Genomic DNA, 24,777 nt, shown 5'->3' with positions numbered 1-24,777 from the left:
GAGCCCTCCTGTATCATGACCCAGGCTGGTTGTAGGTGGCTCAGTAAGAAAACCCTTCCCTTGGCTGAGTCTCTGTCCGGCTGGAGGCTCACAGCCCTGTGCTGAGCGGGGTATGGGGAAACATCTACAGCAAAGGCAGGCCAAGGCATCTCTGGCAGAGTTCTCAGCCCAGGACACTAATGTCGTCCCTAGCACATCTCCTGCCCAGGCCACCTCTCATGTGACAGGTTTGGGTTCTGCCACATGACAGTGTGGCTGTGCCACCAGCACGGGAGTAGCTGACATGGGTGGCAGCTGTTTTGCAAAGGAGACAATTCAAATCAGCTGCATGGGTTAAAATGTGGATTGAATTTGACTGAGCAGTGCTTGGTGTCACTGCTGTTGTCACCTGCATGAGTTACAGCGTTGCTCAGCTACACGGGAGAGGAGTGTGCCCATCTGGGAACTGTTTCTTGCAGTGTAGGTAAAGCCTTTCATTCAGCCAAAGCATTATGTGTGACCCAGGTCCCGTTAACTGGTTCCTGTTGCAGGCACAACAGCTGTGCACTTCTTCTTGACCATGCATCCAGCTGTCACCAGTAACTTCCCAAGTCCATCCACATTTGAGGAGATCCAGTTTTTTAATGGCCCCAACTATCACAAAGGAATTGATTGGTAAGAAACCTGACACATGTTCTTCTGTGATATGGTGCACCCATGTTGCCTTCTCCCGAGTCTCTCTGTATGTCCCCTTTAGCAGCTTCTGTTTCTGAACAGCTGTTTTTCTTGCTATTGCTCAGTGCATGCTTTCTGTTTTCCTGGTAACCCTACTGTGTCCCAGGAGCAGCACAGGTAGTTTCTCATTTTACTGACTCTTCACCAGGGGAGTTGTAGGCATGATTTAGCTTTAAAAATTCAGCAAGTCTTTGTTGAATGCACTGCTGTCACGAAGTTACTTTTACTTTGACATGCAAAACAGACAGCAGTATTCTCGTTACAAAGTCCTTCATGGTTTCAGAGTTAAAACACGTAATATTGGAGGGGACAACCTCCTTACTATTGTTCTCAGGCCTTGACACTTAGAGCCACCACTGTGTTCCTTGTACTGGCTCCAGTGTCCATATGCATACCTTGGTGTTTACCTGTAGAAGTTTCCACCTGGCAGGGAAATTCTAGTGTCACCATGGCACTATTATGCCACTGTGCTTCCAGGGAGAGAAAGTTTAAAGGTGTTTCTTACTCAAAGCAGTAGCTATGGCTGACAGTGGCACTGGCCTCCCCTGTGCCTGGCTCTGAGGGGTGGCTGTGTGACACTAAGGCATTCTGCTGTGGCATTTCTTTACCCATGAGGTGTGGGACATTGACTGCTCTAATCATTTAGAGGACTGTTGAAAAGATACTTGAAGATGGTTAGTACCTGAGCAGAGCTCACAGGAGTCAAGCACTACAGAGCAGTTGCACTAGTGACAGGTTAGAAAGTGAAGGCTTTTATGTGCATCCCCTGGAAAAGTCCTTCAGATTGATCTGAGTGTAGCATCACATGCAAGGGGAGAATCTTTTGATTTAACACGGAATTTGAATTTGCTGCGCAGCTTAAATTTGAGCACAGATCAGCCTTCTGGTGCTTCACAGTCCCCAGCCCCCCTTACCCTGTCAAATATCCTGACAGTTTCCATGTTACTAGTTTTACAAGTTCCTGTGAGGCAGGCCAGAGCTCTTTACCCTGCACCTCAGCTAGGAACTGAGGTACAAAGAGACAAATGCTTTAAACAGGTTTAAGCAAGTGGTTGGTGACAAGGCAGGCAGATGATTCTGACTTTACTCTTGGATAAAATGTCTTTCCTGCTGAAGCTTGCAACTGGGGCCTTACCCTTCGGTTTTTCCTTCCACACTGCCCAGGGACTCAGGGAACACACTCTAAGCAATACTCTCTTACCTTTGTATCGTTTCTGAACTTTGTCATGTACCACCACCCTTTTTGAGTCACACCTCTGCCAGATCTGCACTCCTCTTTGCCCATTCCCTGCGCTGGGGAGGTGCAGTTGTGCTGCAGCTGTGTCTGTCTGAGAGGGCATCATGGGGCTTTGCCTTTTCTCGTTGGGCCATGCTGCTCACCAGCATCCCATCTGTTTGGCAGGTACATGGAATTCTTTCCCATTCCTTCCAATGCCAGCACAGACTTCATGTTTGAGAAGAGTGCCAATTACTTTGACACAGAGGTGGTACCAAAACGTGGTGCAGCCCTGCTGCCTCGAGCCAAAATCATTACTGTTCTGATCAACCCTGCTGACCGAGCCTATTCATGGTATCAGGTAACTTCCCTGCACCGTGCTGGGGGTAAGGGCCACAGAGAGATTTCGGGGAGGAGGTAGAAAGCCCATGGATGTGATTCCCTAGAGGGGAGGCAGGTTCCCTGCAGGGTGTGGATTCACATACAGAGGCATTGGTGGGTGGCTGTGCTGAGTCATCGGGGTCTGCACTGAGAAGTGTAAGGCAGAATTGTGTTCCTGCTCCTGAATTCAGCTTGTGTTTTCCAGCACCAGCGTGCTCACAATGATCCTGTGGCACTCAATTACACCTTCTACCAAGTGATCTCTGCAAAAGCCCAGGCCCCTCAGGAACTGCGCAACCTGCAGAGCCGATGCCTGTTCCCTGGCTGGTATTCCACCCACCTGGAGCGCTGGCTGACCTACTATCCCTCTGGGCAGGTAGGAGATCAGTCAGTACAGGCCCTTGGGGAGCCCCTTGCAGGTTTAGTGGAGAGGAGGGGGGAACAAACTGATTCATGTGCATATGCTCATCCCATAACTTTAATTTCATCTCCTTTCTTGTCTTTTGGAACAAAAGCACTGTTATGAATGGATAACAATCAGGCTTGAATACTCAAATTTTGCACTTTACTGTATCTGTAAAAGGAAATGAGGGCAGGAGGATACTGTGATCTCCTAGAAAGCTCCACAGTACTGGGAATTTCAGCAAGAACAGCAGTGTTAGCACTTGGCAGTCTGCAGTGCAGGGACCCTCTTCAGGCCCAGAAGGTCTTCAGCCACTTGCTGTGGGTTTTTTTTGCTTTAGAGAGAGGCTCGTGGACTCTGCCTCTTGTTAGTTCCCATGCTGTGAAGCCTTTAGCTGTCTGCTAAACGGACAGCTCACTGCAGAGATGTCAGGATTCAGTGTTTTGTATATAAATTTGCAAAAAGGCAAATTAGTAGACAGTGTAGACTATTTCGGTCTCTAAATTGCTAAGAAGTTTCTAAACTGTCTAAGATAGGTATATAGATAACTATTTCTCTCTCTATATATATATCTGTGTGATTACTGTGAGTCAGGATATATTTTTTTCAAGTTCTTTCTGCTGCTGGGGTTATTCTTAAGACAGTCTGTAATCCATCAGAGGTTTGTAATGTCCACTCAGTCTCTTAGTCTCTGCCAAAGCAGCAGAGCCTGAACTGTACATGACAGATCTGCCAAGATTGAAAGAGAGATGGTAAAGCATTCTTAGGCTTATATCTCATTGCCTTGCTATTCCTGGAGGTTATTGCTGTGAGGAATGATGGAGCCAAACACACACCTCCTTGTTCTTACTGCAGGTCAGTCTTCAGTTCATGTGACTATTACTCCATTCTGTTCTTTGGACTAGGTAATTTATTAGCACAAATGTTGTTCATTGTCTATGAGACATGTAACAGGAGAATTATCACAGTTACAGAAGAATACCTAGCACAATGGCTGCTGCCATCTGAAAAAAAGATTTTCAGAGACAATCTGTACATGCTGCTGCTGGGCCTTAGTGCTTAGTTACAGGGCATTTGGCCAAAGACAACTTTATTAAGCAAAGCCTGTCATGATTTACTGTTTTATGGTACTTGAGGCCCATATCAGAATTTCTCTATCTGTGGTGACAAATGGGCCACATCCCTCACTGTGCTGTTCTAGAACAGATTTTGGCTGCCTGTACTCACGGGCCAGGGCAATTGGAGATGGAGGAAGCTCACAGGTGTCAGTCAGCACAAGCTGACAGAGGCTAAGGCAGCTGTTCTCTTTTCAGCTTCTCATTGTGGATGGTCAGGAGCTGAGACACAACCCTGCCTCTGTAATGGACAACATCCAGAAGTTCTTGGGAGTTTCGCCGCTCTTCAACTACACCCAGGCCCTCAGGTAGGGAAACAACTCAGGTTTGGGAGATGCTTTCTCAGCCAGGAAGCCCTTGATTGAAAGAATACTTCTTGTCTCTGATCACAAGACCTGCCGAGGTTTCACAGTTACACCTAACCCTAAAATTAGATTCAGATAGGGCAAGATGCTTTGTGGAGACTGGAATCACACCTTGGTGTTTCTTGAAATTATAGGGGAAGAACAATGTTTTGCCACTGTCATGGACAAGCATGAAGTTGTTCACAGCACTAACTGGTGTTTTTTCCATTTGGTCTTGGTATTTCAGAAAAGGTGCTGGAATTATTAGCACTCCTTATGCTTTGTGTTATACCTGTATCTGACAAAAAGCAGAGGAGGAATGATAAAAAATGTGCTCATTTCTTCACTCAGACGGAGCTTAGGGCCACACTGCATGGTTTTGAGGTAAAGAATGTGGATTTGACAGGTTCCCAGAGCTGTCTGAGGGAGCATTAGCAGAGGCACCACTGCTACAGTTAAAGGATGTTACTGAGCCCTGGCTGTGATCTTGCCCACACTGCATGTACAGTTAATCTGAATAGAGTAAGTGCTGTTTAAAGTGTACTGTGGCCATACCAGTGTTCAGTGGAAACTCTGCAAGCCCACTGAAGGTGCTGAATATTGTTCTTTGCAACTGAAACCTGTTTTCACATCTGCTCTGCTGTCACAACTTATGCCAGCTGAGGATGGTGGGTGAGGATGCATGCATGTAGGCACAGAACAATTGCCCTTTCCTTTCACAGTAAAAAGAGGACAACCAATTCAGTTCCCTCCCCACAGCTGTTTCCAAAGGGAGAGGAGATTTAGAGGAATGTCAGGTTACCTGAAAGCTTTACTTGCTGCAGCACATGTGCTGCTGGTGAATGGAATATCTACAGTAGTGATAGTGGCTGGTACCCCTCAGCCAGGGTCAGAAAATAGATGGGATTGGGCAGCTTGCCTCAAATTTCTTCAGGGGACTTGCTCAAACCTCAAGCTCACCTTTGGCCAGCAGAAGGGACAGACAAGGCCAGATCCAGACATGGTTCCCAGCATTGCTTCATGCCTGTGATTTAGCAAGAAAAGAAACACTTGACTCTTTATAAAAACACTCAGAAGATTCTCTAATACTCAACTATAGTGAGGAGATGTAAAAGAATTTACATACACTAAAAAAATTATTACTATCCTTCCCACCAGCTGAACAGACTGAAACAGTCATGTTTGTAATGGATTTCTTGTCAAAGTAGTCCAGTGCTAAAAAAAAAAATCAAGGAACCAGTATCACAAAATAAATAGGTAAAGCACTGAAATAGGAAATAACTATGGAGTTACCTAATTTCTGCTGCTGTTAATTTTGTATGTGGCTGTATCTTTCAAGGGTAAATGTCTTTTTCAGATTTGATGAAGCAAAAGGATTCTGGTGCCAGCTGCTAGATGGAGGAAAGACTAAATGCTTAGGAAAGAGTAAAGGAAGGAAATACCCTGATATGGATTCCTTGGTGAGTAGCTGTCTTAAGAGATGTAGAAACATCCCAGCAAACCCACATGGATTTCCTACCATCTGTCCTAGATGACCTGTGGAGCATATGTTGAGGGTAACATCTTCTTTCATGCTCATGTTGTCTGTTTTCTCCACACAGTCACGGCTCTTTCTAAGAGACTTCTACCGGGAGCACAACATTGAATTATCCAAGCTGATGAACAGACTTGGGCAGCCCCTTCCAACCTGGCTCCGAGAGGAACTGCAAAACTCCAGCTGGAGCTGAGAGGGACTCCCTTGCCCCCAGTGCCATTGGGATGTGTGGTGCTCCGCTGTGTGCTGTGATGCCATCTTTTGTCAAGCCAAAACAACTGGACAAAGGAGCTGGAAGCAGAGAATGTGCATGTGGAGCCTTGCCCCACCCTTGGAAAGGGCTGCTGCCTCTGACACTGCCTTGGGGCATAGAGTGCAAGTCACATTCTTGAGTATTAATGGTGTGCTACTACAATTCGACTCTTACTTACAGGAAGGATTTGGAATGCCTGCCCTACTTTGAGCAGGGGAGAGAGCAGAGTTAACACTTTGTGTATTTTTAAATTAATTTTCTCAGTCTATGAAACAGGCTCGAGCTGGAGTTAAGGTGTTGCTCCTCTGAGCCCAGAAGTTAAGGCTGAAGAGTGGAAACAACTGAGCCCGCTGCTGAGAAAAGAGCAGCAGCCTAATAAAGGGGAATCCAGTGCAGTGAAGCCCAGCTTTTATCCGTAGTCAATTTGGCACAGCGAGGCCCGAGAACGCCTCGTTCCTGCCCGTGCCCGTTGCTCACAGTGCCGCTGCGTGGGGATGGCGGGGACTGCACCTGCGGGACAGGGAGAGACAGGTAACCTGGTCTCTTCTCTGCAGGGCTTTGGGTGTCATACAGTGCCTGCTGACTCTGGTCAACCGACTGCTTTGTTATCTTAGAGAAAAGGTTTGCCACGTGTGGCAACGTGGCGAGTATTTCTCTGCAGGGACTTTAGACATTTCAGAAGATAACCAAGGAGCAGTAATGTCCCTGTACAGCATTTGGGAGGCGTGTGTAAGTTCAGCGCAGCAGCGGGGGGAGGCAAACCTCAGGTATTGTAAAACAAGGCTGATGATACAGCTGAAAGCAGGCAATTCAGTTCCCCATATCTGATTAGCTTAAAAAAAAAATCCCTTTCCAACAGCTCCAGTGCCCCTACCCCATAGTCCAGTTGCTAGCATTGTTTTAATCTTCTTGCACTCCACCAAGCCAAGGAGAAAAGCAAAATAAAACAACAGTTAAAAGTAAGAAAGGGAAGGCTTTGCACCAGAAGTGGTTTCCTATGCCCAAAAAGGGCTTCTGCATACGGTAAAGTAGGTACTCTAAGGTACTTTGCCTCCTCCTGCAGTTGCTGGGTAATTATTCTCAGAGGAAATCCTCCATCATGGTTGTATATATTTTCTTAGAGCTATGGGCTCCTGGAATGGCATGGGCCATCCCCTCCTTCCCAGGCACAGGTGGTCCTTAGAGAGTGCTGCAGAGGGGCAGGATCCACATGAACAGGTTATGAACTGTCACAAGCCACTTCTCTCCCAGCCAGAGAGAAGTTGCTTCAACTGAGCTTTTCCATTGAGCCTTAGGTATTGTGTATTTCTGAATGAATGGTGCATTTACCATTGTATGTAAATGTATATATTATGCAATATAGTATTTTATTTCATGTGCCCTTGGAAAGGGTTATTTTGTGCAGCCAAAAAATGGATGGAAAGACTAGAAACCCCTCTCTGAATCCTGTTAAGAGAGAAAAGCCCAACTTCCTGCACTTGATTCATGTATAGTATCATTCACATTGAATGATAATGAAGAAATTCTTGGCTCTCGAAGCTGAGCACATGTGTCTGAATAAAGGTTAGAAGTAGTAGTAAGTGGAGATTCAATAAATGTACTACTTATTTTTCTTCTTTGTGATGATTTGCAGTGATATCATGGACCTCAAGCTGGTACAAGGGTAGGAAAAAACTGAAAATCCTCCTCCAGGCCTTAGAGCTGGTATTTGGAAGGACAGCAGTGGTGTTTAACTTACATTTGAAACAACATAGAAGCAGTGTGCTAAAGCTTGCAGCCAGCCTGGAGTTTGAGATTCATTCTTACTGGTTTGCAGTAGTGGTGACTTTGGGGCCATTCCTGGTTACTGCAGTGGTGCCAGCTGCTGTGCCTGCCATAACAGAGCTTGGCTCTCTCCCTCCTGTGCAGGTGTGCCTGGCACAGCAGCCCTTACAGTAAAAACTGGAAGGAAAACATTGTTTGAATAGTCACAGTTGCCTCCACCAGACACTGCACAAATAACCCTGGCAGCAGCAAGGCAGCTGTTTTCACATGCTGCCACAGGAGCTGGAGGATCCCAGGACTAACGCTTGTGCTGCTCCCTTAAATGTTTTCATGCTCTTAATTCATTAGAGGTTGTCACACAATTACTTCATGCTTTACCTCAGAGTAGGGTACAGCTTTGAGGAGATGCCCAGTAAAAATAAACATGGTATGAGGAATAAATGGTGGGAGGGGCACATTAAGTATTCGTGTTACTTTACTGGTAACAGTTTGTCACTCAGGGCAGTGAAGGGCAACCCTGCATTATCTATTCCTTCCCGCCCTAGTTGCTTAATTTCTGTACTACACAGTTCTTATGGCTTATGCTAATGATAAACAAAGCACCTGCTGTGGTCAGCTCCAAATACAGATCTCCTTACCTAATGAAGAGCTGTTTTCAAATCTGCTACCTCTCTCTGACAGCACATGGATGCAGAAGCTACTCACTTTCCAGATACCTCTTCAAAGCCGTGGAATCAAACACTGCCTCCTAAGAGGAGCTCGTGTAATATTAGAAGCTCTGTGATACCAAAAAGCCAACAACCCCAATCTTTTATCGTGAGAGACATTGGGTACTAAATACTGACCCATTTGGCACTAAACCATTCCAGATCCTCACACTTCCAGAGCGGGAACAAACCTCACCTTTTTGCCTTGCTGCTTCACTGCAGAAGTTCATGGTAACCAGTTCACTTCTAAGACAAGGAAAATGATAAGCACAAAACAGAACCTTAACGGCTTTTTTGATAATGTATTAAAAGTACTTCATTAGTCTGATGCAACTGACTCATATAAAAAGGAGTGGTTTGACCCAGGGACCAGAAGGTCATGTGATTCTAATAGCCAGATGCATGAAAGGTAAGAATTGGCAAAGCAACAACAGGAAACCTGTACTTGCACATCACCTCAGGAATTCAATCAGCAAGATACTTAAACGATGTCTGCTGCCTCTTTCTAGTCAGTACAACATTCAGGGAACACTGGTGTGAGTCTCAGCTACAGGGTGACCACCTTCTAAGGGAACTGGAGAATTTCTCTGTAGGTGGCAGCATGTATCAATCCTACACAAAAAAGCTGATAGCTGAAAAATGCAATTTTCATTTGATAACAGCACTGCAAAGACAAATATTCCAGACAGAAGCCTGAACCTCCTGGAAGTCAGAATGGCACACAGGATTCTAAAAAGCCATCTGATCAACCTCATCCTGTTGTTTTTCACCCCTTGTATACAAGAAAATCCTTGGAAAGAAAATCCTTTGATTCCTTGCTGATCATTTTGCTGTATCAGTAGTAACATGGCTGGAAGAGTAATGAAAAACAGGTCTGAACATGCCAAATGAATCAAACAAATCTGCTCAGCCCCCTTGTTGAATCCTGCCAGTGCAACTGTACACAAAACACCACCACAGTAGCAGCCAACACAGTCAAGTGCTTCAGGCCGCCTCAGGCCAGGAATCCCATCCCCCATCACACAGCAGAACATGGATGGAACACTGGTACCTCCTCCATTTATCAGTTTGTTTCTTCTTAAAGGCTTTTGGGGTTCAAAATCACAACAAACCAAGTAATATTCACCTCTGAAACACTTAGCAGCCTGGTCTGGCTACAAAAACTATTCCTGATATTCATCTCCACTATTCTATGTGGAAAGAAATAATCTATCTTTAGCTTTAAAAAGTGGTTTTTCTTCCAAGGCTTGGTTGCTCACCTTTCTCATCTCCATAGCTTTGTCAGCTCTTGCATCTCTCCACGATGCTTGTAAACCTGGGTCCAGTGGTGACACCATCCCAGCAGTCAGAATCCAGCTCATGGTTATGTCACTTACCATAACAGGATCCTAAATCAGGCTGGGCCATAACCCCTCAGGTCACTGGAAAAGGTGCTTTTCCACACTGAGAGAAGTTGTTCCTGGCTGACTTAAATGAGGTACTGTAAGTATGACATGGAAGGAAATGTCAGGGACCCAGGCCATGTTTACAGTGCATGCTATGTACATATACCAGATGTGTACAAGATTTAATGCATTTCCACCATTCTCCCCTTACAACTCTCATCTCCTTCATGGCAAAAAATTGTGCAGTGGAATTGTGCAGTGCAGCCTGGACAGCACTAAGTACTTATCAATACTGTAATTGAGAGCAGACACTGCCCTCAAGATAAAAAGTTACTTGTTTACAGAGGACAGACAGTCTTTACAAGAAGCAAAAACACTATTCAGTAATGGCAGCTCCTGATAGCACACATGGTTCATCTGTAAACAATAAGATCTGTTCCATGAGAACCCATAAAGGAAAAGTGTAAACAACCTGAATCTTAGCACATACACACAGATCACCTTCTGGCCAAAAAATGTAGTAGTAAGCAAACTACCAGCCAATAGGTGCTGCACACGAGGTCTGTGAAAACTGTATAAAATAAGTGATGTGAATAAAGAATTGGCTTTTCCCACATGAAGAAAATGGAGTCTAGGCTAACTTATTACAATATGAGCAGGCTCTCAGTAAGGACTGTAAACAAAACTAGACAGAGGGGGGCTTTTCAGCTAATTCCAGCCATACCTGTTACCAGGCACATCACTTCATTACAGGACAGTTCCAACTCACCTCGTTCATGGGCTGTAAAGACACTGAAATCCAAAGGTAAATACTGTTCTGTTAACTCATATTCCTGGAAAGTGCCTCCAAAAGAAAATTTTCACAGGCAAGAAAGATGGTAAGAGGTTAACATGTCCAGAGATGGAGACACTTCATGTGTTGCTGGGAAAGTCCTGGAGAACATTTACTCCAAGTGAAAAAAACACATGGGTTAACTGAAAGTCAAAGGAAATTTGAGTTGTCTACAACTTTTACAAGTCTTCTGCTGAAATGTCTTTTCAGAATTTCTAAGCCTATATATTTTTCTCACTTCTGGAACAGTGACCTAACTAACAAGACTGCAGTAGGTAATAATTGTTCTGTTTTAAATGGAAATTAATGCTTCTGGGGCCATCAGGGCTCATTCCATCTCTTACAAAGGAAAAATATCTCAGTAACCACAGTCACATGGAAAGAAAAACATCATCATTGCCTTCCTCAGTTTCTTCTGTCCTTGCTCAGATATATTTCACAGGGTTCAAGAACAACAACAAATTAACAGACACAGTGGTCTGAAAACTTGCCTGCTCAGGGTCTAAGTGTATTTTCCCAACCAATATCACAGGTGAACCTCTGACATTTTATTTCCCTATTCAATCCAAATCCTTAATGCTACACTTCTGCTCCTGATACTTTACATTCAGCTGTTCTACCCATTTCCCTTCTGCTTCCTTTCTTCTAAAACATGCTCCCTTTTCTTCCACAGTATTAGAAAGGAAAGGATTAGACTTTATATTAGACAACTCATTTTTCTCTAAGCTCCTTTCACAGTTCTGATCACACAAGAACCAGAGCACAGAAAGTGTTCTTGGAACCCAAACCTTCCACACATCATCAGGCTGTGCTCTCCAGTCAAATCCAGTTGTTTTACCCAATAACAGGCAGCTCATAATCAGCACAGACTAGTTAAAAAACCACAGAACTTGATGCATTATTACTACCATCTGCATTTCTAGTTAGCATGTAACTAGACCCCTTATGGAGGAATACAAGGAGCTGTAAGATCTTCAAATAGTTACTGCTGCACAATCACAAGAAGAGGAACCCCAGTCACACTCTTGGGCCTGTGCAATACACAAAGCCAAACCAAAAGAGCCTGTTCATCTTTTTTTGCCCTGTGCTTCTGAGTTACTTTATTCTTGAAGAGTACCCTTGAAAATATCAAACAGGCATATATTTCTAACTTGCAGAAACTAAAACTCACTGGCTAAACCCAAGTAAGAAGCAAAATACATTACTACTGAGAAATGGGATTCTTAACATCCATGAGTCATCTAACTTCCACTTTCAAAAACCCTGAAATGTATGTGCTTATACACTTAAAGTTTCTAAACTTTTCTGCAATGCTGTCCCTACTACATATCTTTCATAGTCCACCAAATACCTCTCTAAATACATGGGAGCAGCTGCTGTTCTGCACAATACTTGAGAAATACAAGGCTCTGCATTATCATGCAGTATCAAGGCTAGTAAAGGAAACCAGTGACTGGCAGAACTTTAGGCAGAACATCCCAGGCTTACCAGCAACTGTCCCAACACCCATCAAACATATACCTCAGCCTCTGCAGAGCACGTCGTTCTCAGAGCACTAGCAGGCATGAAACCTTTGGGCACCAGCTTGTGCTGTATTGCTGCTCCCCAGAGCACAGCAGCCACCTACCAGGGCTCACAGGAGCTCCCACTGGCACACAGCTGGCCAGCTCCTTCAGACTGCCAACATCATAGCAGAGAGAAGAGAGAGTCAGTCTAAGAAAACAAGTGTTTAATCAGGAAACGAGAAGAGACGAGGGATAAGAAACTGATTACAGGAGAGTAATACCCCAGCCAAAAGAAACAGGATTGTACAACTTGTAACAACCAGGATCAAAACATTCTACCAGCCAGCAGTGCCCAGTGAGGGACACTCCTGAGAAAGAGCCCAAGCACTTCTGGCAGTCTCCAGGCAGCTTAGTGCAGTCAAGGACCCACTGCCCAAGCTCCCGGCCTCTGTCCTTAGCTGCTGCAGAGAGCTGCAGAGGTGGCCCTGGCCCTGCTACTCCAGTCTCAGCTTCTCTCACCAGGAGTTGCTGAAAGGGATGGAGGGAGCACTCACTGTGCACAGCAGTTCCAGCCACTCCCCAACAGGAGATGGTGTGTGGAGTAAGAGAAGCCCATACAAAAAAAAAAAAAAAAAAAGTTTACATATTTATAAATGCCAAAATAAATATTTAAGACAGAATCCCCAACCCCTCTTACACGTGCGCAATCACACTGCAAACTGCTCGCAGGACAGCCTCCCAGGGCTCAGGGAAAAAAGCGGTGACTACACCACAGGGCAGCCAGCTCAACTTCCTTCTCATTTCCTGATGCTTCTGAAGCCTGCAGCCCACCGAGGAGGAGGAGGAAGAGCGAGCAAAGCAGAGCGCCAACACGCAACAGTGCTGGAGAGGAATGTCATGGTATAAATACATCAGATCAGTGGTTTCCAACAAGTTAAAACTAAAATAAAAAAAGACACCAGAAGGAAGGATGGTGTAAATGGAACTACAACTATGTTGGGCAAAGGGTTGTGTGTCCGTGGAGCTCCACCCGATGTCATGGTGAGAAGGTGGTCATTTCCAGAGAGACCCTTTGCCACAGCTCCTTTGTCTGCTTGCTGCGCTTTAGGTTCTGGAGAATATCATTGAACTGCATCATGCCCATGGGAGTCAGGCAGAAGGCGCTTCTGGCGCTGCGGATGGCATTCACAAAGTCATCGTAGTCAGCTGGAGTGAGATGGATCAGCCGATGATGGATGTACTGGATGGGAACAGGGAAAGAGCCTTAAAGCATTTGCTCACCATCCTCCTGCTGGTGAAACTCACAAGACTAAGCTCCCAGGGCAGCAGGTCACATGGTTCTGTTACCCACCAGTGGTGCCAAGACTCACAGCTCTGACAGAGAAGAGTACCTCAAAAGCAGCAGTGCTGTATCCTACACCGCAGCACACCCAAAGGCAGTGCTCCTTAAGAGCACCAAAATGCAGCACATAGCATCAGCAAGTGCCCTCTATGTCATGAGCACTGAACTGGGCCATAGTACAGCACTATAGGGCCAGGTAACATTCTACCCCACCAGCATCCAACCCTCATAACCTTTCACTCTGCAGGTTACACCCAGCCTAGTCATTGCACATCTTTGGTAAGGGACACGGGCTGAGTAAAGTTTACACTAAATTGCTACCAAGTATCTCCAGGCTTAACACTGTCACTTTTATCAGCATCTCAAAGGAGGCCCCAAACCAGCAGGTTTAGCTTTCAAGGTCTAATGAAGAAGCTGTCATGTCTCAAAATTACCATCTAGGGTGATTGAACAGCTAATCCAATCTGGACAGTGTAACTACAGAATCACCCTTTGGTCATTTATCAAGAGAAGCAGGTCTGTGTGAGGTGTCCTCATTGCACTGTTTTTAAGAACAGGCAAGCTTTGGTATTCCAGCTGGCTCACTGAAAAACTGGTTTCAAAAGCCTGGGATATCTGTACTGGTAGCTGAGCAAGCCATTTCCACTGCTGGTGTCAGCACTGGCACACCAGCCAGCCATGCCAGGGCTTCCTGAGGAGGGGAAAACAGGCTGCTACTAACAAGAAAAGTAAAAAGGATGGGTTAGGGACAGGGGTGGAGAGAGGGCTTGAAAACATAGCAAAGAAAGCTCAGCATTTGGAGCGAGGAAGACACACAGCCACCCTGGCCTTTGTGGAAGAGCACAGGAGGCAGAAGTCCTAGGCAGAAGCAGTACAATGAGCTCCTTTGCATGCAGCCCCCATACAGGCAAGTGATACCTATGCCTGTCCCTGCTGAGGGAGAAGGAAATGCACCATTTCAGCTCCCAGTGCCCAAGGCCCCTTCCCCTCTGCACATGCACACACAGCACCTGCAAGGCAGCGCTGACAGGCAGGAAGACAAGCCACACTTTACCTGCATATAGGCCTGCTGGCACCTCTGCACCAGCTGGTGGAAGGCTGGGGTGCGCAGGTGGTTGTGCACATGGGCAGGGTTGAGCCTCTGTAGAGCTTCCATGATGATCTCCTGAAGCACAAAAGGGCTCAGCACCCCCTTGGCTGCACCAACACAAAACTGATGTACGTAGTTTACACCTGCGCAGGAGGAAATCAGAACAGGGCTAAGATAACAGACACATAAGATCACACTTCACAGCAAGAACCTGGATCTGAAGCACCTTCTTCTCACTGTAATGCATCCTCCAGCAGGCTTGGGGGAGACAGTCTAGCAAACTCATGGGGACAGAAAACGTTCCGCTACATCCATCAGATCTGAGGAGAGACGAGGTCCCACCTCGGTTACTGGTGTTCCCAAATTCATCTTTCTTTAGAGGAGATGTGAAAGAAAACTAATGTGGCAAGTTAACTAGAGAGACCTGGCTAACACTGTACCTTCTCCATTGTTTCCTGACTGCTCATCAAGAAAACACCTAGATGCCTTAGCACTCAGGCTTTAAGGAGGCTGTAGGCATAAGTTAAGCTTCCCCACCATTTCCTACATGGAGCTCTGCCAGCAGGAGCAGCAGAAGCTGTGCCACTAAACAGGCTGTTTGAAAAGGGTTTTTTTATTCTTACTGCTTATGAAAGAATTTGAAAAGTGAGCTGACAAAAAAGATCCAAGAGCAAAATGGAAGTAAAAATAAACACCACCACCCCCCCAATAGGTGGCTTGAGCACCTATTGCTGAAAAACGTCTTCACAGAAGGTATAAATATACATAAGAAAGAGGAATGCCTACAATATAATGGAAATGGAAAAGAAAGAATCAATATTATAGAATGGAAGAGATACAAGCTCTGAACCCTGTCCAATCTCATGTACTTCATTCAGTGCCTCAAAATTCAACAGCATGCCTACAGAACCCAAAAATGGGACAACTGAGTGGATGAAAGTAGGGATCTTCTGAAACACTCTTGGGAATGGGATCGATATCAGGGTCACCCAATCTTTGAAGCTTCACTCCTTCAAGAGCTTTTTCCCACCATGACCCAAATCCCAGCAAGTGGATTTCTGTTAAGTACTGCTCTGAGCCTTACCTAACTTTGCAGCTAACCCAAGGAGCCATTTGACATCCTCAGTGTAGGGCGGGCTGCGGGAGAAGTTGTTGGGATGGTCGTTGTGAGCTCTTCGGCCAAGCATCTCCAGAGCCAGCATCCCTGTGAGAAAGGGGCAGCCACAGTCAAGCAGCACTTCTGCCCAGTAAGGGCAGTCCAGCATTACGCTAGCATTTCACTCACTGCAACACAACCTGACTGGCCTGCCCTTCAACAGCAGAAAATTCCACTGCTGCAAAGAGTCCAGACTGAAATCAAAGGCCAGTCTTGGAGCCTGCCAGCACAGAACTATCTACAAGAACATCTGGATCTGCTGCTCTAGGCTGGGAAACCTGCACACCATCACCTCTCACCAGAGCTGCAAAGAGACACTGAAGCACCCACAGCATCATCAAGCAGAGAGCCCCAAAGGCTGGACTACAAAGGTGTCCTGAAAGCAAAGCTTTTGATCTAAGTTTTGCAACAAAGAAGCTACCCAAACCAACCTGCTCTGCTGCAAAAACAACAGGCCACCACTGAGCTGCAATATTGCCAATCTGCAAACGTTTCACTTATGCCATTACAGTTTTTCAGACAAATCCACCCATTTAAACAGTATTCAAATACCAACATGTGCCACATCTTGATCTTCCAGACCATCTTCCCTGCCTGTGCCTCTCTCTTATTCAGACTATTAAACATCCTTCATGGCTTGCCAAGTACCACTGTGATATTTTAAACAACATCTGCACCCCTTTCTAGCTATCAAGTACTCTCTATTCTAGCTTTCAATAAAGAAGTCAAGCTTTCCTTCAATTTTCTTGCTGTTTCTCTCCCTTTGCTTACTTTAGAGGCTCCCTTCTCCTACACCAAGTACCCACTGGGTTGCACCACAAGTACGTACAAGTGGCTTACTACTTACTACTACAATAGCTTACTGCAAATCTAAGCTTAATCCCAAACCCTAAGACTGATATCCTTGTACCAGTGGCAATTCAGGCAGATACTCTATTTTCTCATAGCCAGTGTGACTAGGAAAGGAATGCTAATTACATACCCACTCTTCACTACTGCAAGTTTCCTCTGCATCTATCTTCAACAAATTAACTGGAGAGGCACAGGGCACTTCCCTTTGTGCATCTGATGACTCAGCTGGTATTAGAGGTGTCCCCTCCCCATCCATGAGCAGCAGGAGCAAAATATCCTTTTATCATATAGTCACAACTTGCACAGTCACATGCTTGGAGTCCTATTCAGGCACCTTCATGTACATGTGCTGAAAGGCAAGACTTTCCAGCTCTAACCCACTTAGCTTTCTTTTCTGCTCTAATGGTCCTAGAAAATTGTTCAATCTTACAATGCTTTGCCTTCATTTTCAGACTCCACATCTGATCATCGATTTGCTTTTCCCATGTCCCTCAGGTGCAGTAGCAAATTGTCAAATGGACAGTTAAAGCCTCCAGCCTTGCCCTGAATCCCTCTCAAGGGGACTACAGAAACCCACTTGGCCATCCTTACCAACTCGGTATGCAGAGTGGAGGTAGTGCAGGCCCTGGGGGCTCACAGGCTGACTGTGCTGCTCATCCTCGGCAGGAAAACCCCCTGTAACAAGGGAGTTGGGCTGTGAGGACAGAGTTGTCAAGGAAGCACCCTGAATCGCTGGGAACGTTGATCCTGCATGGACACTGCCTACTGAAGAGAGCAAAACAGCAGCATTAGGACCCAGCACCAGCCTGTAAGAAGGTTTACTTGAGACATCATCTCCTTCACCTGACCGCCCCTGCAAATGTAGGGTTATGTTCCCCTAAACAGAACAATACAGCAATCAAAATCCACAGGCTTACAGCTGAAATACAGTGGGCCAGGAATAGCTCTATCCTGTCTGCAAGGTGGGCCTGACAGAGTCACTTACATGTGTGTCCATTTCTTCTGCACTGTCTCATGAACGTGCACAAATCCATGATTTACTTGTAAATGTGTGTGTTGATTCAAAAGCCTTTGCTATTATTAAATGAAACATTAGCTTCTGATTTCTTGTCTAAGGAAACTATCATATGTATGTCTAGTCTACACCTGATGAGAAACTGCTAGGAAAATTACTGAGCAGGAATAGAATTAAGTCACTCAAATATCAAGTCCAACAATGCGAGGTTATTCCACTTCAGCTGTATGACAGGTGTCACTCTGTTCAGGAAGGCTGTTACTGGAGGCTGACCTCCAATCCATCCTTGGAAAGAACAGTCACTGCACTAACTGGCAGCTATACCAACAGTAAAAACAGCAAGGAGACATGAGAAGTTGTCACCGTCAGACACTTAACTGGTATGAGTAAACTCAAGGGAAATGACAGGCTTCAAATGCAAATCCATTACATTGTACCAGCTAAACTTGTACCAACAGCAGTTAACGCTGTCACTAAGCTGCACCCTGACAAGACTCAAACTTATCTGTCCCTCTTAAGAAGGGTACAAAGAGTAAAAAGAAAGGTTTGCTTGAGAGCTCCAGAGCACAGATGCCATTAGATGTATGCAAATTGTTACCCGTATTTCACAGCTTCTCTGTGATGCTACTACACCAGCTTGAGCAATGCTCTAAGTTCCGTTTTCTCCCCCCTCCGTGTTTGCTAGTGAATAGTTAAATACCTGAGAACAATGTGTCTCCCAGGAAAGATCTGTCTGACCTCCTCAACCCTGTAAGGAAACACAGGGTGCAAAAAAAATGCACAAAGTGGGGCAAAATGTGTTTGAAGTCTGGCCAAGGAGAATAACCCGTAAGAATAAGCTGAATTATTGCCAGAGCTCAAGCATCACCACGTGATTCTGTATTTCAGGAACAGTGAAACAGTATCGTAAGAACTGAAAATAAGTTTATAAAAGCTGTAAACAATGGCACCTGGAAAGGGTGGAGTCGTTTTCTTCTTTCAGTATTTTAAGTGTCCTAGGATGAATTAGCAATTCTGGAAGATTCATAACTCTTTGGAGGAGTACAGAAATACTTTCTCACAATGATAAGTCACAACATCAGACTGTGACTAAGGCTGGCAGCTATCAGATCCTGAGGCATTCAGGACTGTTTTATTTGCTTTTGTGGTGGCTTTTTAGCACCAAAATACAGGATAAAAATAACTGAAATGATTCTCCTGATACTCTGAACATGAAGGAGGCCAAGACAACTCTTAAGTATTTTTCCACATACCAGTCTTCCATCACCTGGTGAGTTGCAATACACTTTACACTGTAAACCCAGGGAAATATTACAGCCTCTCCAGTGAGGGTTTAGCAGAGATTGGGGCCAAGCATGACCCACTGGTTCAAAACTACATGGCAATGACAGCATGTCCACAATCCAGTCAACATCTGTTGTCCCAGTGTTACACACTACTTGATGGGTTTTCACCATCACTTTGAGCCCTAGCATAACACATAAGCAACCATTCCAAATGCCATTGACATGACTCTGACAAAACATCTGTCATCTCTGATAGTTCCACATTTGGGCACTGGCTGCCTCCAATTCTTTCAGGCAGGAAAAGACATTTAGTAGTGCTTCTATAGCAGAAGTCTGCCAGCTTCCTGCAGTCTGTTCATGTGACCCAACAGAATTACATGCATCTTCTCAAGATTATCTATGCTCACCTTGTCTAAAGGAGAGCAGGCATAAAGCTTCTACAGGTTAGAAGTCAGAAAGACCACAAGGGCTCTGAACATAGTCTTACTAACCTTGATAAAATAATCTCATACTAGAAATTCATCTGAAGAGAAGTTTCCTTCTGCTAGCTGTACCAGGCCCCCTCAGGACTCCCAGTACCCCTGAGCATGCACACCTTCAGAATGGCGTGCATTTGGCCAGAACTTTTCAGTGCAAGAACCCTCATTCCAGCTGTAATCAATGAGGAACAGGACCTCGCTGGGGAACAGCTAAGAGACAGCACAGAAACCTCTGCTGGCCAGGCCAGAGCCGCAACTTACGCGCTACGTTGGAAGACAGCGACAGTCCCGTCTCACTGTGATAGGGATGCACGGCAATCTGTGTCATGGAGGGGACGGGCACGCCAGGGAAGGACACAGCTGTAGCTGCCAGTGACGGTGCTGTTACTGAGTAAGGGTACTGCGCCCCTATGAATGCTGGATGGACACCCTGCAACAGAAGGTATGGAACAATCATGTCTACTTCACCTGACCATTTAGAAGTAATTCATGTCCCCACATGAGCCCCAGAGCCTGAAAAATCCAGTCTGAAAGAAGCAAAGGAGGAAGCTTGCACTGCATGAGCATTACACCCGCTTGCTGTGCATCCTTTTAAAAATCTAACCAGCTTGCAGAAAACCACTCCAAGACCTTCAAAACCAGGCAAAGGTTAAAATAACCTTTATTTGATTTTCCCAGTGTAGTCTCTATTCAGCCTGCAAGCTCTCAGGAAGACAAGCTTTCTGTCTGGTGCCATTTGAGAAACTACAGAGCAACAGAGATTAAAAACTACTGATGTATTAAAATGTTAATGTTAAAATTACATATTATGATGTATTCAATACTGATGTATTGAAACTTTGAATGCAGCCACAGAAGGCTCTTTATTGTGCAAATGCTGAGCTATAGGGCCAAAGTACGTGTTACTAACTGGCTAATGAGAGCAGAGGCTTGATCTCAAGTCATGACAGGTCAGAGCCCCATGCTCTCCCCACTCTAACATACGCCCCCTGGCAGCAGCCACACAAGGTCACAGTAAATGAACAAGGCACAGCCAAAACTCACCTGTGGATACGCCGAGCCAGGGACTGGGAAGACAGCTGGGCGCGGCATGTGCTGGATAGTGTGTCCGATGTACTGGGGATTACAGGGGATGTGAGTCTGAAGGGTGGTGTAAGGGTGGAGACCCTGCGTGTGCGTATGCGCCATTGCTGGCCCTGCCACCGTGTGCTGCTGGTACATGGTCGACCCCACAGAGATCACTGGCATGACAGTTGCTGCCGCAGTTACTGCCGCTGCCACTGTCACCGTGGTTGGCTCTGAGGTCACCCGGCTGTCTGCCAAGCCACGCGCTGCTTCAGACGCGGCCCGCGCGCCACCGGCACTGCAGCCAGTGGCACCTTCTCTCTGGGCTGGGGTGCCACCAACAGTCTGTTCATAAAGCCAGTACCACTGATGAGCTACTTCAAAGAGGACTTCTGGGTACACACCACCTCCTTTGGCTGCCTCTTCTACTGCCATGCAGGCCTTTTCCAGCATCAGGTTGTCCTGGGAGCAGTGACACAAAAGAAGAAGTTAAGAAGGTAAAATGAGAAACACAAGAGGGGAGAAGTACAAGGCACTCTAAAATGACTAACACTATGCGGACCAGCCAGATGCTATGCAGCAAAATAACCAGTGTAACTCATGAAACATAAGGAATCCAGAAAACTTAATCCAGGATTAAGGCTGGGCAGTAGCAGGTAACAGCATTTCTAGCATCCTTGATGCTAGAAATTAGCCTCCACTAGCAGCTGCCATATGATGCTCACCTGTTCCTTACACTGCACCAGAGCCCTCTGGATCTCATTTGGGTTCAGGGCATGGGCATGAGGCAGGCAGCTTAGTGCCAGTTCAGCAGCTGCCCGCACCATGTTGGAGTCTCTGGCCCGTGAAGCTCTGTCTGCCAGTGAAGCCACCTCTGGGGGAGTTAGATGTCCATCCCAACACTCCACCAAGATGTTCAAGGCTGCGCTACCAATCTCCATGGCCTGCCCTAAGAGGAAGAGTGAGAGAGACTCTCATACCACTGTATGCCCAGCACAGTTACAGTCAGCTTTCTCTTAACAGCAGGTGAACTCTTCACTTCCTTCAGGAGCAGAGACACAGCCCAGTTGCTTCCCTTAGGGTTCACATCAAATTTAGGTGCTTTCTCCCAAAACACAGGACAAAAAAGAGCCCTCAATGAGTAAGTGGTGAATGAGGATTACCTAAGTTGAGCTAAAATGCATTGGAAATAGCAAAACGTACTTGCTATAGCTGATTTTAGTACCCACAAACCAGACTGGACTGTCAGTCTATTTCATCCAGTCAGGAAAACACAAATTCTCAAAGGTTTGTTATTTAGGCCTCTAGAAGCCATACTAGCTTAGGTAGTAGGTATGGGTGCAATCAGAAGGATGAGGAAAGTGAAAACTGAACATAGCCAAAGAGTATGTTCAGACTTGACAAATGTCTGTCTCTTCAGCACACCTCTGAAGGAGGGGATAAGACCAGTCTCTGTATGAGGGGTGGGCTTTTTGGACTGAAGCATGTTGCAGTACAAACAAGAAGAAAGAGGTCACAAGAACTTTTCAGGCCAAAGTAAGCACCACTGTGTAAATCAGTGCTGATCAGCAACTACTGCAGCTGTGTGAGCTGCTTACATGGCTCCTACAGCACCTCAGCATCACCACTTTTAAGAACAAGCTTGCCTCCCTACCCCACTTCCTGCCCAAAAGTAAGCCTCCCAATAAAGTTTTGCTGTAACCTGTGATCCAAGAGACATGGGAGGAGTAAGTTCGAGAGAGCCAGTTGGGAGACACAAAGTTGTGCAGTCCTAGTGCATACAGCCCGATCTCAAAGGCGCAGAGGTGAAGGTTGCGGTGTGGTCCCTGGTGCCCACCACTGGAGGAAGGGTGGGTGAAGATAGAGGTACTGCTGTTTCCACCTGCTTTGATAAGGACTGTCTTGGCCAGTTCAAAGTAGAAGTGAGCAGCTGCCTCTGAGGGCTGGTTTGGGACATGAGGAGCATGGCTTTCCAGCCGCCTCCCTTTATACCTAGAACAAAGACAGAGAAATCTTTCAGACAAGTACTCCAAGTTTGCCAGCTGGAGCTCCTGTCTTTAGAGTCCAGAAGACACAAAGCAAATTTTCCCCATAAAGTATTTCCCAATGCATATGTCCAGGTCCCCGACATCAGGCCTAGAGGTTGCCTCTGTGCATTGGTATTATTCATTACCTGCCAACTTCCACAGTCTTTGCACGGGCTCCTCCACTGGCTCTCCTACTGCCACTGGAAGAGGAAGATCCCAGTGAGTCACTTGAAGAACTGCTGATGCTGTCACTGTCCTGTCCTCTGCCCCAGGATGTTGTTGCCCAGCCCCCACGTAGGGGACGCCGACTGAGTGTTGGAGAACTGTCAGAGGTGGTTTCAGGAGCACTGCTGTCAATACTGGCCATGCCTACAACACCAGAACCAACACACAAATGTCACCAGGGTTGGTAAATACAGTGCAGTTAGGTAAACTCCAAAGCATATCACCTGCAGTACTAACTAAAATCGGTTGTGTCAGTGACTGCCTTAGGGCTAACAGGCATTCATTGTAAATTAAGAGAGAGCAAATCAATTTGGCCACAGATATCAGCATCATTTTGTAGTTCTTGGATTAAAATGCAGAAGAGTCCAAGAACAGGGAATCTTTATTTCCCCCTTCACACCATCACAGCCCCTCACTCCACCTGCCAAGCTTTGTGGCAGAGTATAAGAACAAAAAGCAAATATACATACAAAGTCAAGTTCCACAGATTATACAAAGAAAACCCTTCAGATATATGCTGCACAACCTTCACATCCTAGGCCTCTAGGTTATACCCTTCCCAAGAGAAGTGTAGAGAAGCAGCAATTTCTCTGAATTTGTTTCTAGATCCAGAAGCACAGTGTTGCATTCCCAGGATCAGCAGTCATCCAGCTCCAGGTATCTAATCCATCACACAGAACATAACTGGTGCAAGAAAGGCATGGTAACTTGCCAAATAGAAAGGGACAGGGAACCCATGGAGCAAATATTATTTGTCCATGTCAAACACCTCAGAGACACTCAGCTTCTTCTGTTGTACAGGAAAGGTTGACAAGTAAAATCCCAGAGTCATAGAACAGGTTGCTCAAAGCCCCATCCAACCCAGTCTTAAACACTCCCAGGGATGGGACATCTACCACTTCTCTGTGCAACCTGTTCAGAGCCTCACAACCCTCATAATAAAGAACTTCTTCCTAATGTCCAATCTAAATCTCTCCTCTTTCACTTTAAACCTATTATCCTTTGTCATATCCCTACAGGCCCTTGTAAAAAGTTCCTCTCTGGTTTTCTTGATACACCCCAGCAGACTGCCTAACAGAGCACTAGATGCTGTAGGAGCTAGCGCACTCCCACCTGTGTGTTTCTTCTTCTGCCTGACAGGTGAACCCCAGCATCTCCCATTGTATCCACCTCGGTTTCCAAGGGCCAGGCGACTGGGGACCTTCCCCTCTTGTTTCAAAACAGTGGCCTCTGCAGCTGGCTCACAGGGGGACCTCTGAGAGCTCTCTGCACAAAATGAACAGAGACAACATAATCTTTCTGTATCTCTACAACCAGACATGGCCATTTAAAACATACAAATATCAAAAGATAAAGGATTTTTATAAAATGGTATTTATGAGCAGGATTATCTCAATTTTCTTTAGAAAGCAGATCATCTGACACTAGGCCAAGAACATCTAATTCAGGATGTGGAAAATAGACTATAACTATGGAAAATTTTAGCATAGCTGTTACGAAGCACTCCTTACCCTGTGTACTCTTCTCCACAAAGTTCTCAGGACTGCTCTGGACTGCAGTGCTTACAGCAGCTTGCTGAGTGACAGCAGTCCCTGGAAGCTGCTGGATAGCTGCAGCAGACTGGGCAGCATGTTTGGAAGGAGATTTTTGATTTGCAACTGTAGGCTTGCTGGATGAGTAGAAGGAACTCAGCGTCTGTGGTTTGTGAGTTTGACTCTCTCTGTCCAGGAGTTTGTCTAAAATCTTTAACAAGCGGGTAAAAAAAGGAACTCAGCAGAAGGGTAAGAGACAGGCATTACACTAAGACAAAGAGGGGAAAATACCAAATCAGCTTCCTGGTGGGCAACAAATTTCATTTGTTGGAGAAAAAAAGAAAATGCTTTTTTTCTAGAAAATACCCATCATCTTCCTGCACCAAAGAGCAATGCAAATGCACAGTTGAGAGCCATGTGGTCTGCATTACTTGAGGAAGCAAAGACTCAGTAATATCACATTTTCACTTGAAACTGCCACTGGCTTTACTTGAAAAGCACCCAAAACTCACAAAAAAGAAGCAATTCTGGTATATCAAGGACAGAACGGAGCAT

At 45.7% G+C, this 24,777-nt stretch overlaps 2 protein-coding genes across 4 annotated transcripts in view; one reads left to right on the top strand and one right to left on the bottom strand.

The window, feature by feature from the left end:
* Positions 1–7,572, top strand: part of NDST2 (N-deacetylase and N-sulfotransferase 2) — an 88,034-nt gene extending 80,462 nt beyond the window's left edge. For both annotated transcript variants that reach the window (XM_066324048.1, XM_066324047.1), the window contains exons 10-15: positions 531–654; positions 2,117–2,291; positions 2,517–2,687; positions 4,028–4,137; positions 5,531–5,633; positions 5,775–7,572. In XM_066324048.1, the coding sequence (XP_066180145.1) occupies positions 531–654; positions 2,117–2,291; positions 2,517–2,687; positions 4,028–4,137; positions 5,531–5,633; positions 5,775–5,900 (809 nt within the window). In that variant the 3' untranslated portion in view covers positions 5,901–7,572. The remainder of the gene's footprint in view (positions 1–530; positions 655–2,116; positions 2,292–2,516; positions 2,688–4,027; positions 4,138–5,530; positions 5,634–5,774) is intronic.
* Positions 7,573–12,356: 4,784 nt separating this feature from the next.
* Positions 12,357–24,777, bottom strand: part of ZSWIM8 (zinc finger SWIM-type containing 8) — a 56,120-nt gene continuing 43,699 nt past the window's right edge. The window contains exons 16-26 of one of the 2 annotated variants that reach the window (XM_066324042.1): positions 24,202–24,433; positions 23,804–23,956; positions 22,612–22,834; positions 22,141–22,430; positions 21,164–21,387; positions 20,418–20,900; positions 19,635–19,803; positions 17,185–17,358; positions 15,670–15,789; positions 14,550–14,728; positions 12,357–13,393 (exon numbers count right to left, since the gene is read on the bottom strand). In XM_066324042.1, the coding sequence (XP_066180139.1) occupies positions 13,190–13,393; positions 14,550–14,728; positions 15,670–15,789; positions 17,185–17,358; positions 19,635–19,803; positions 20,418–20,900; positions 21,164–21,387; positions 22,141–22,430; positions 22,612–22,834; positions 23,804–23,956; positions 24,202–24,433 (2,451 nt within the window). In that variant the 3' untranslated portion in view covers positions 12,357–13,189. The remainder of the gene's footprint in view (positions 13,394–14,549; positions 14,729–15,669; positions 15,790–17,184; positions 17,359–19,634; positions 19,804–20,417; positions 20,901–21,163; positions 21,388–22,140; positions 22,431–22,611; positions 22,835–23,803; positions 23,957–24,201; positions 24,434–24,777) is intronic. The other variant, XM_066324043.1, reaches the window with a different exon arrangement.

The sequence above is a fragment of the Sylvia atricapilla genome, chromosome 8 (assembly GCF_009819655.1).
Source record: "Sylvia atricapilla isolate bSylAtr1 chromosome 8, bSylAtr1.pri, whole genome shotgun sequence".
NCBI lineage: Eukaryota > Metazoa > Chordata > Aves > Passeriformes > Sylviidae > Sylvia > Sylvia atricapilla.
Note: the sequence above shows the minus strand (reverse complement) of the source record. Positions and strands in the feature narration are given on the sequence as shown.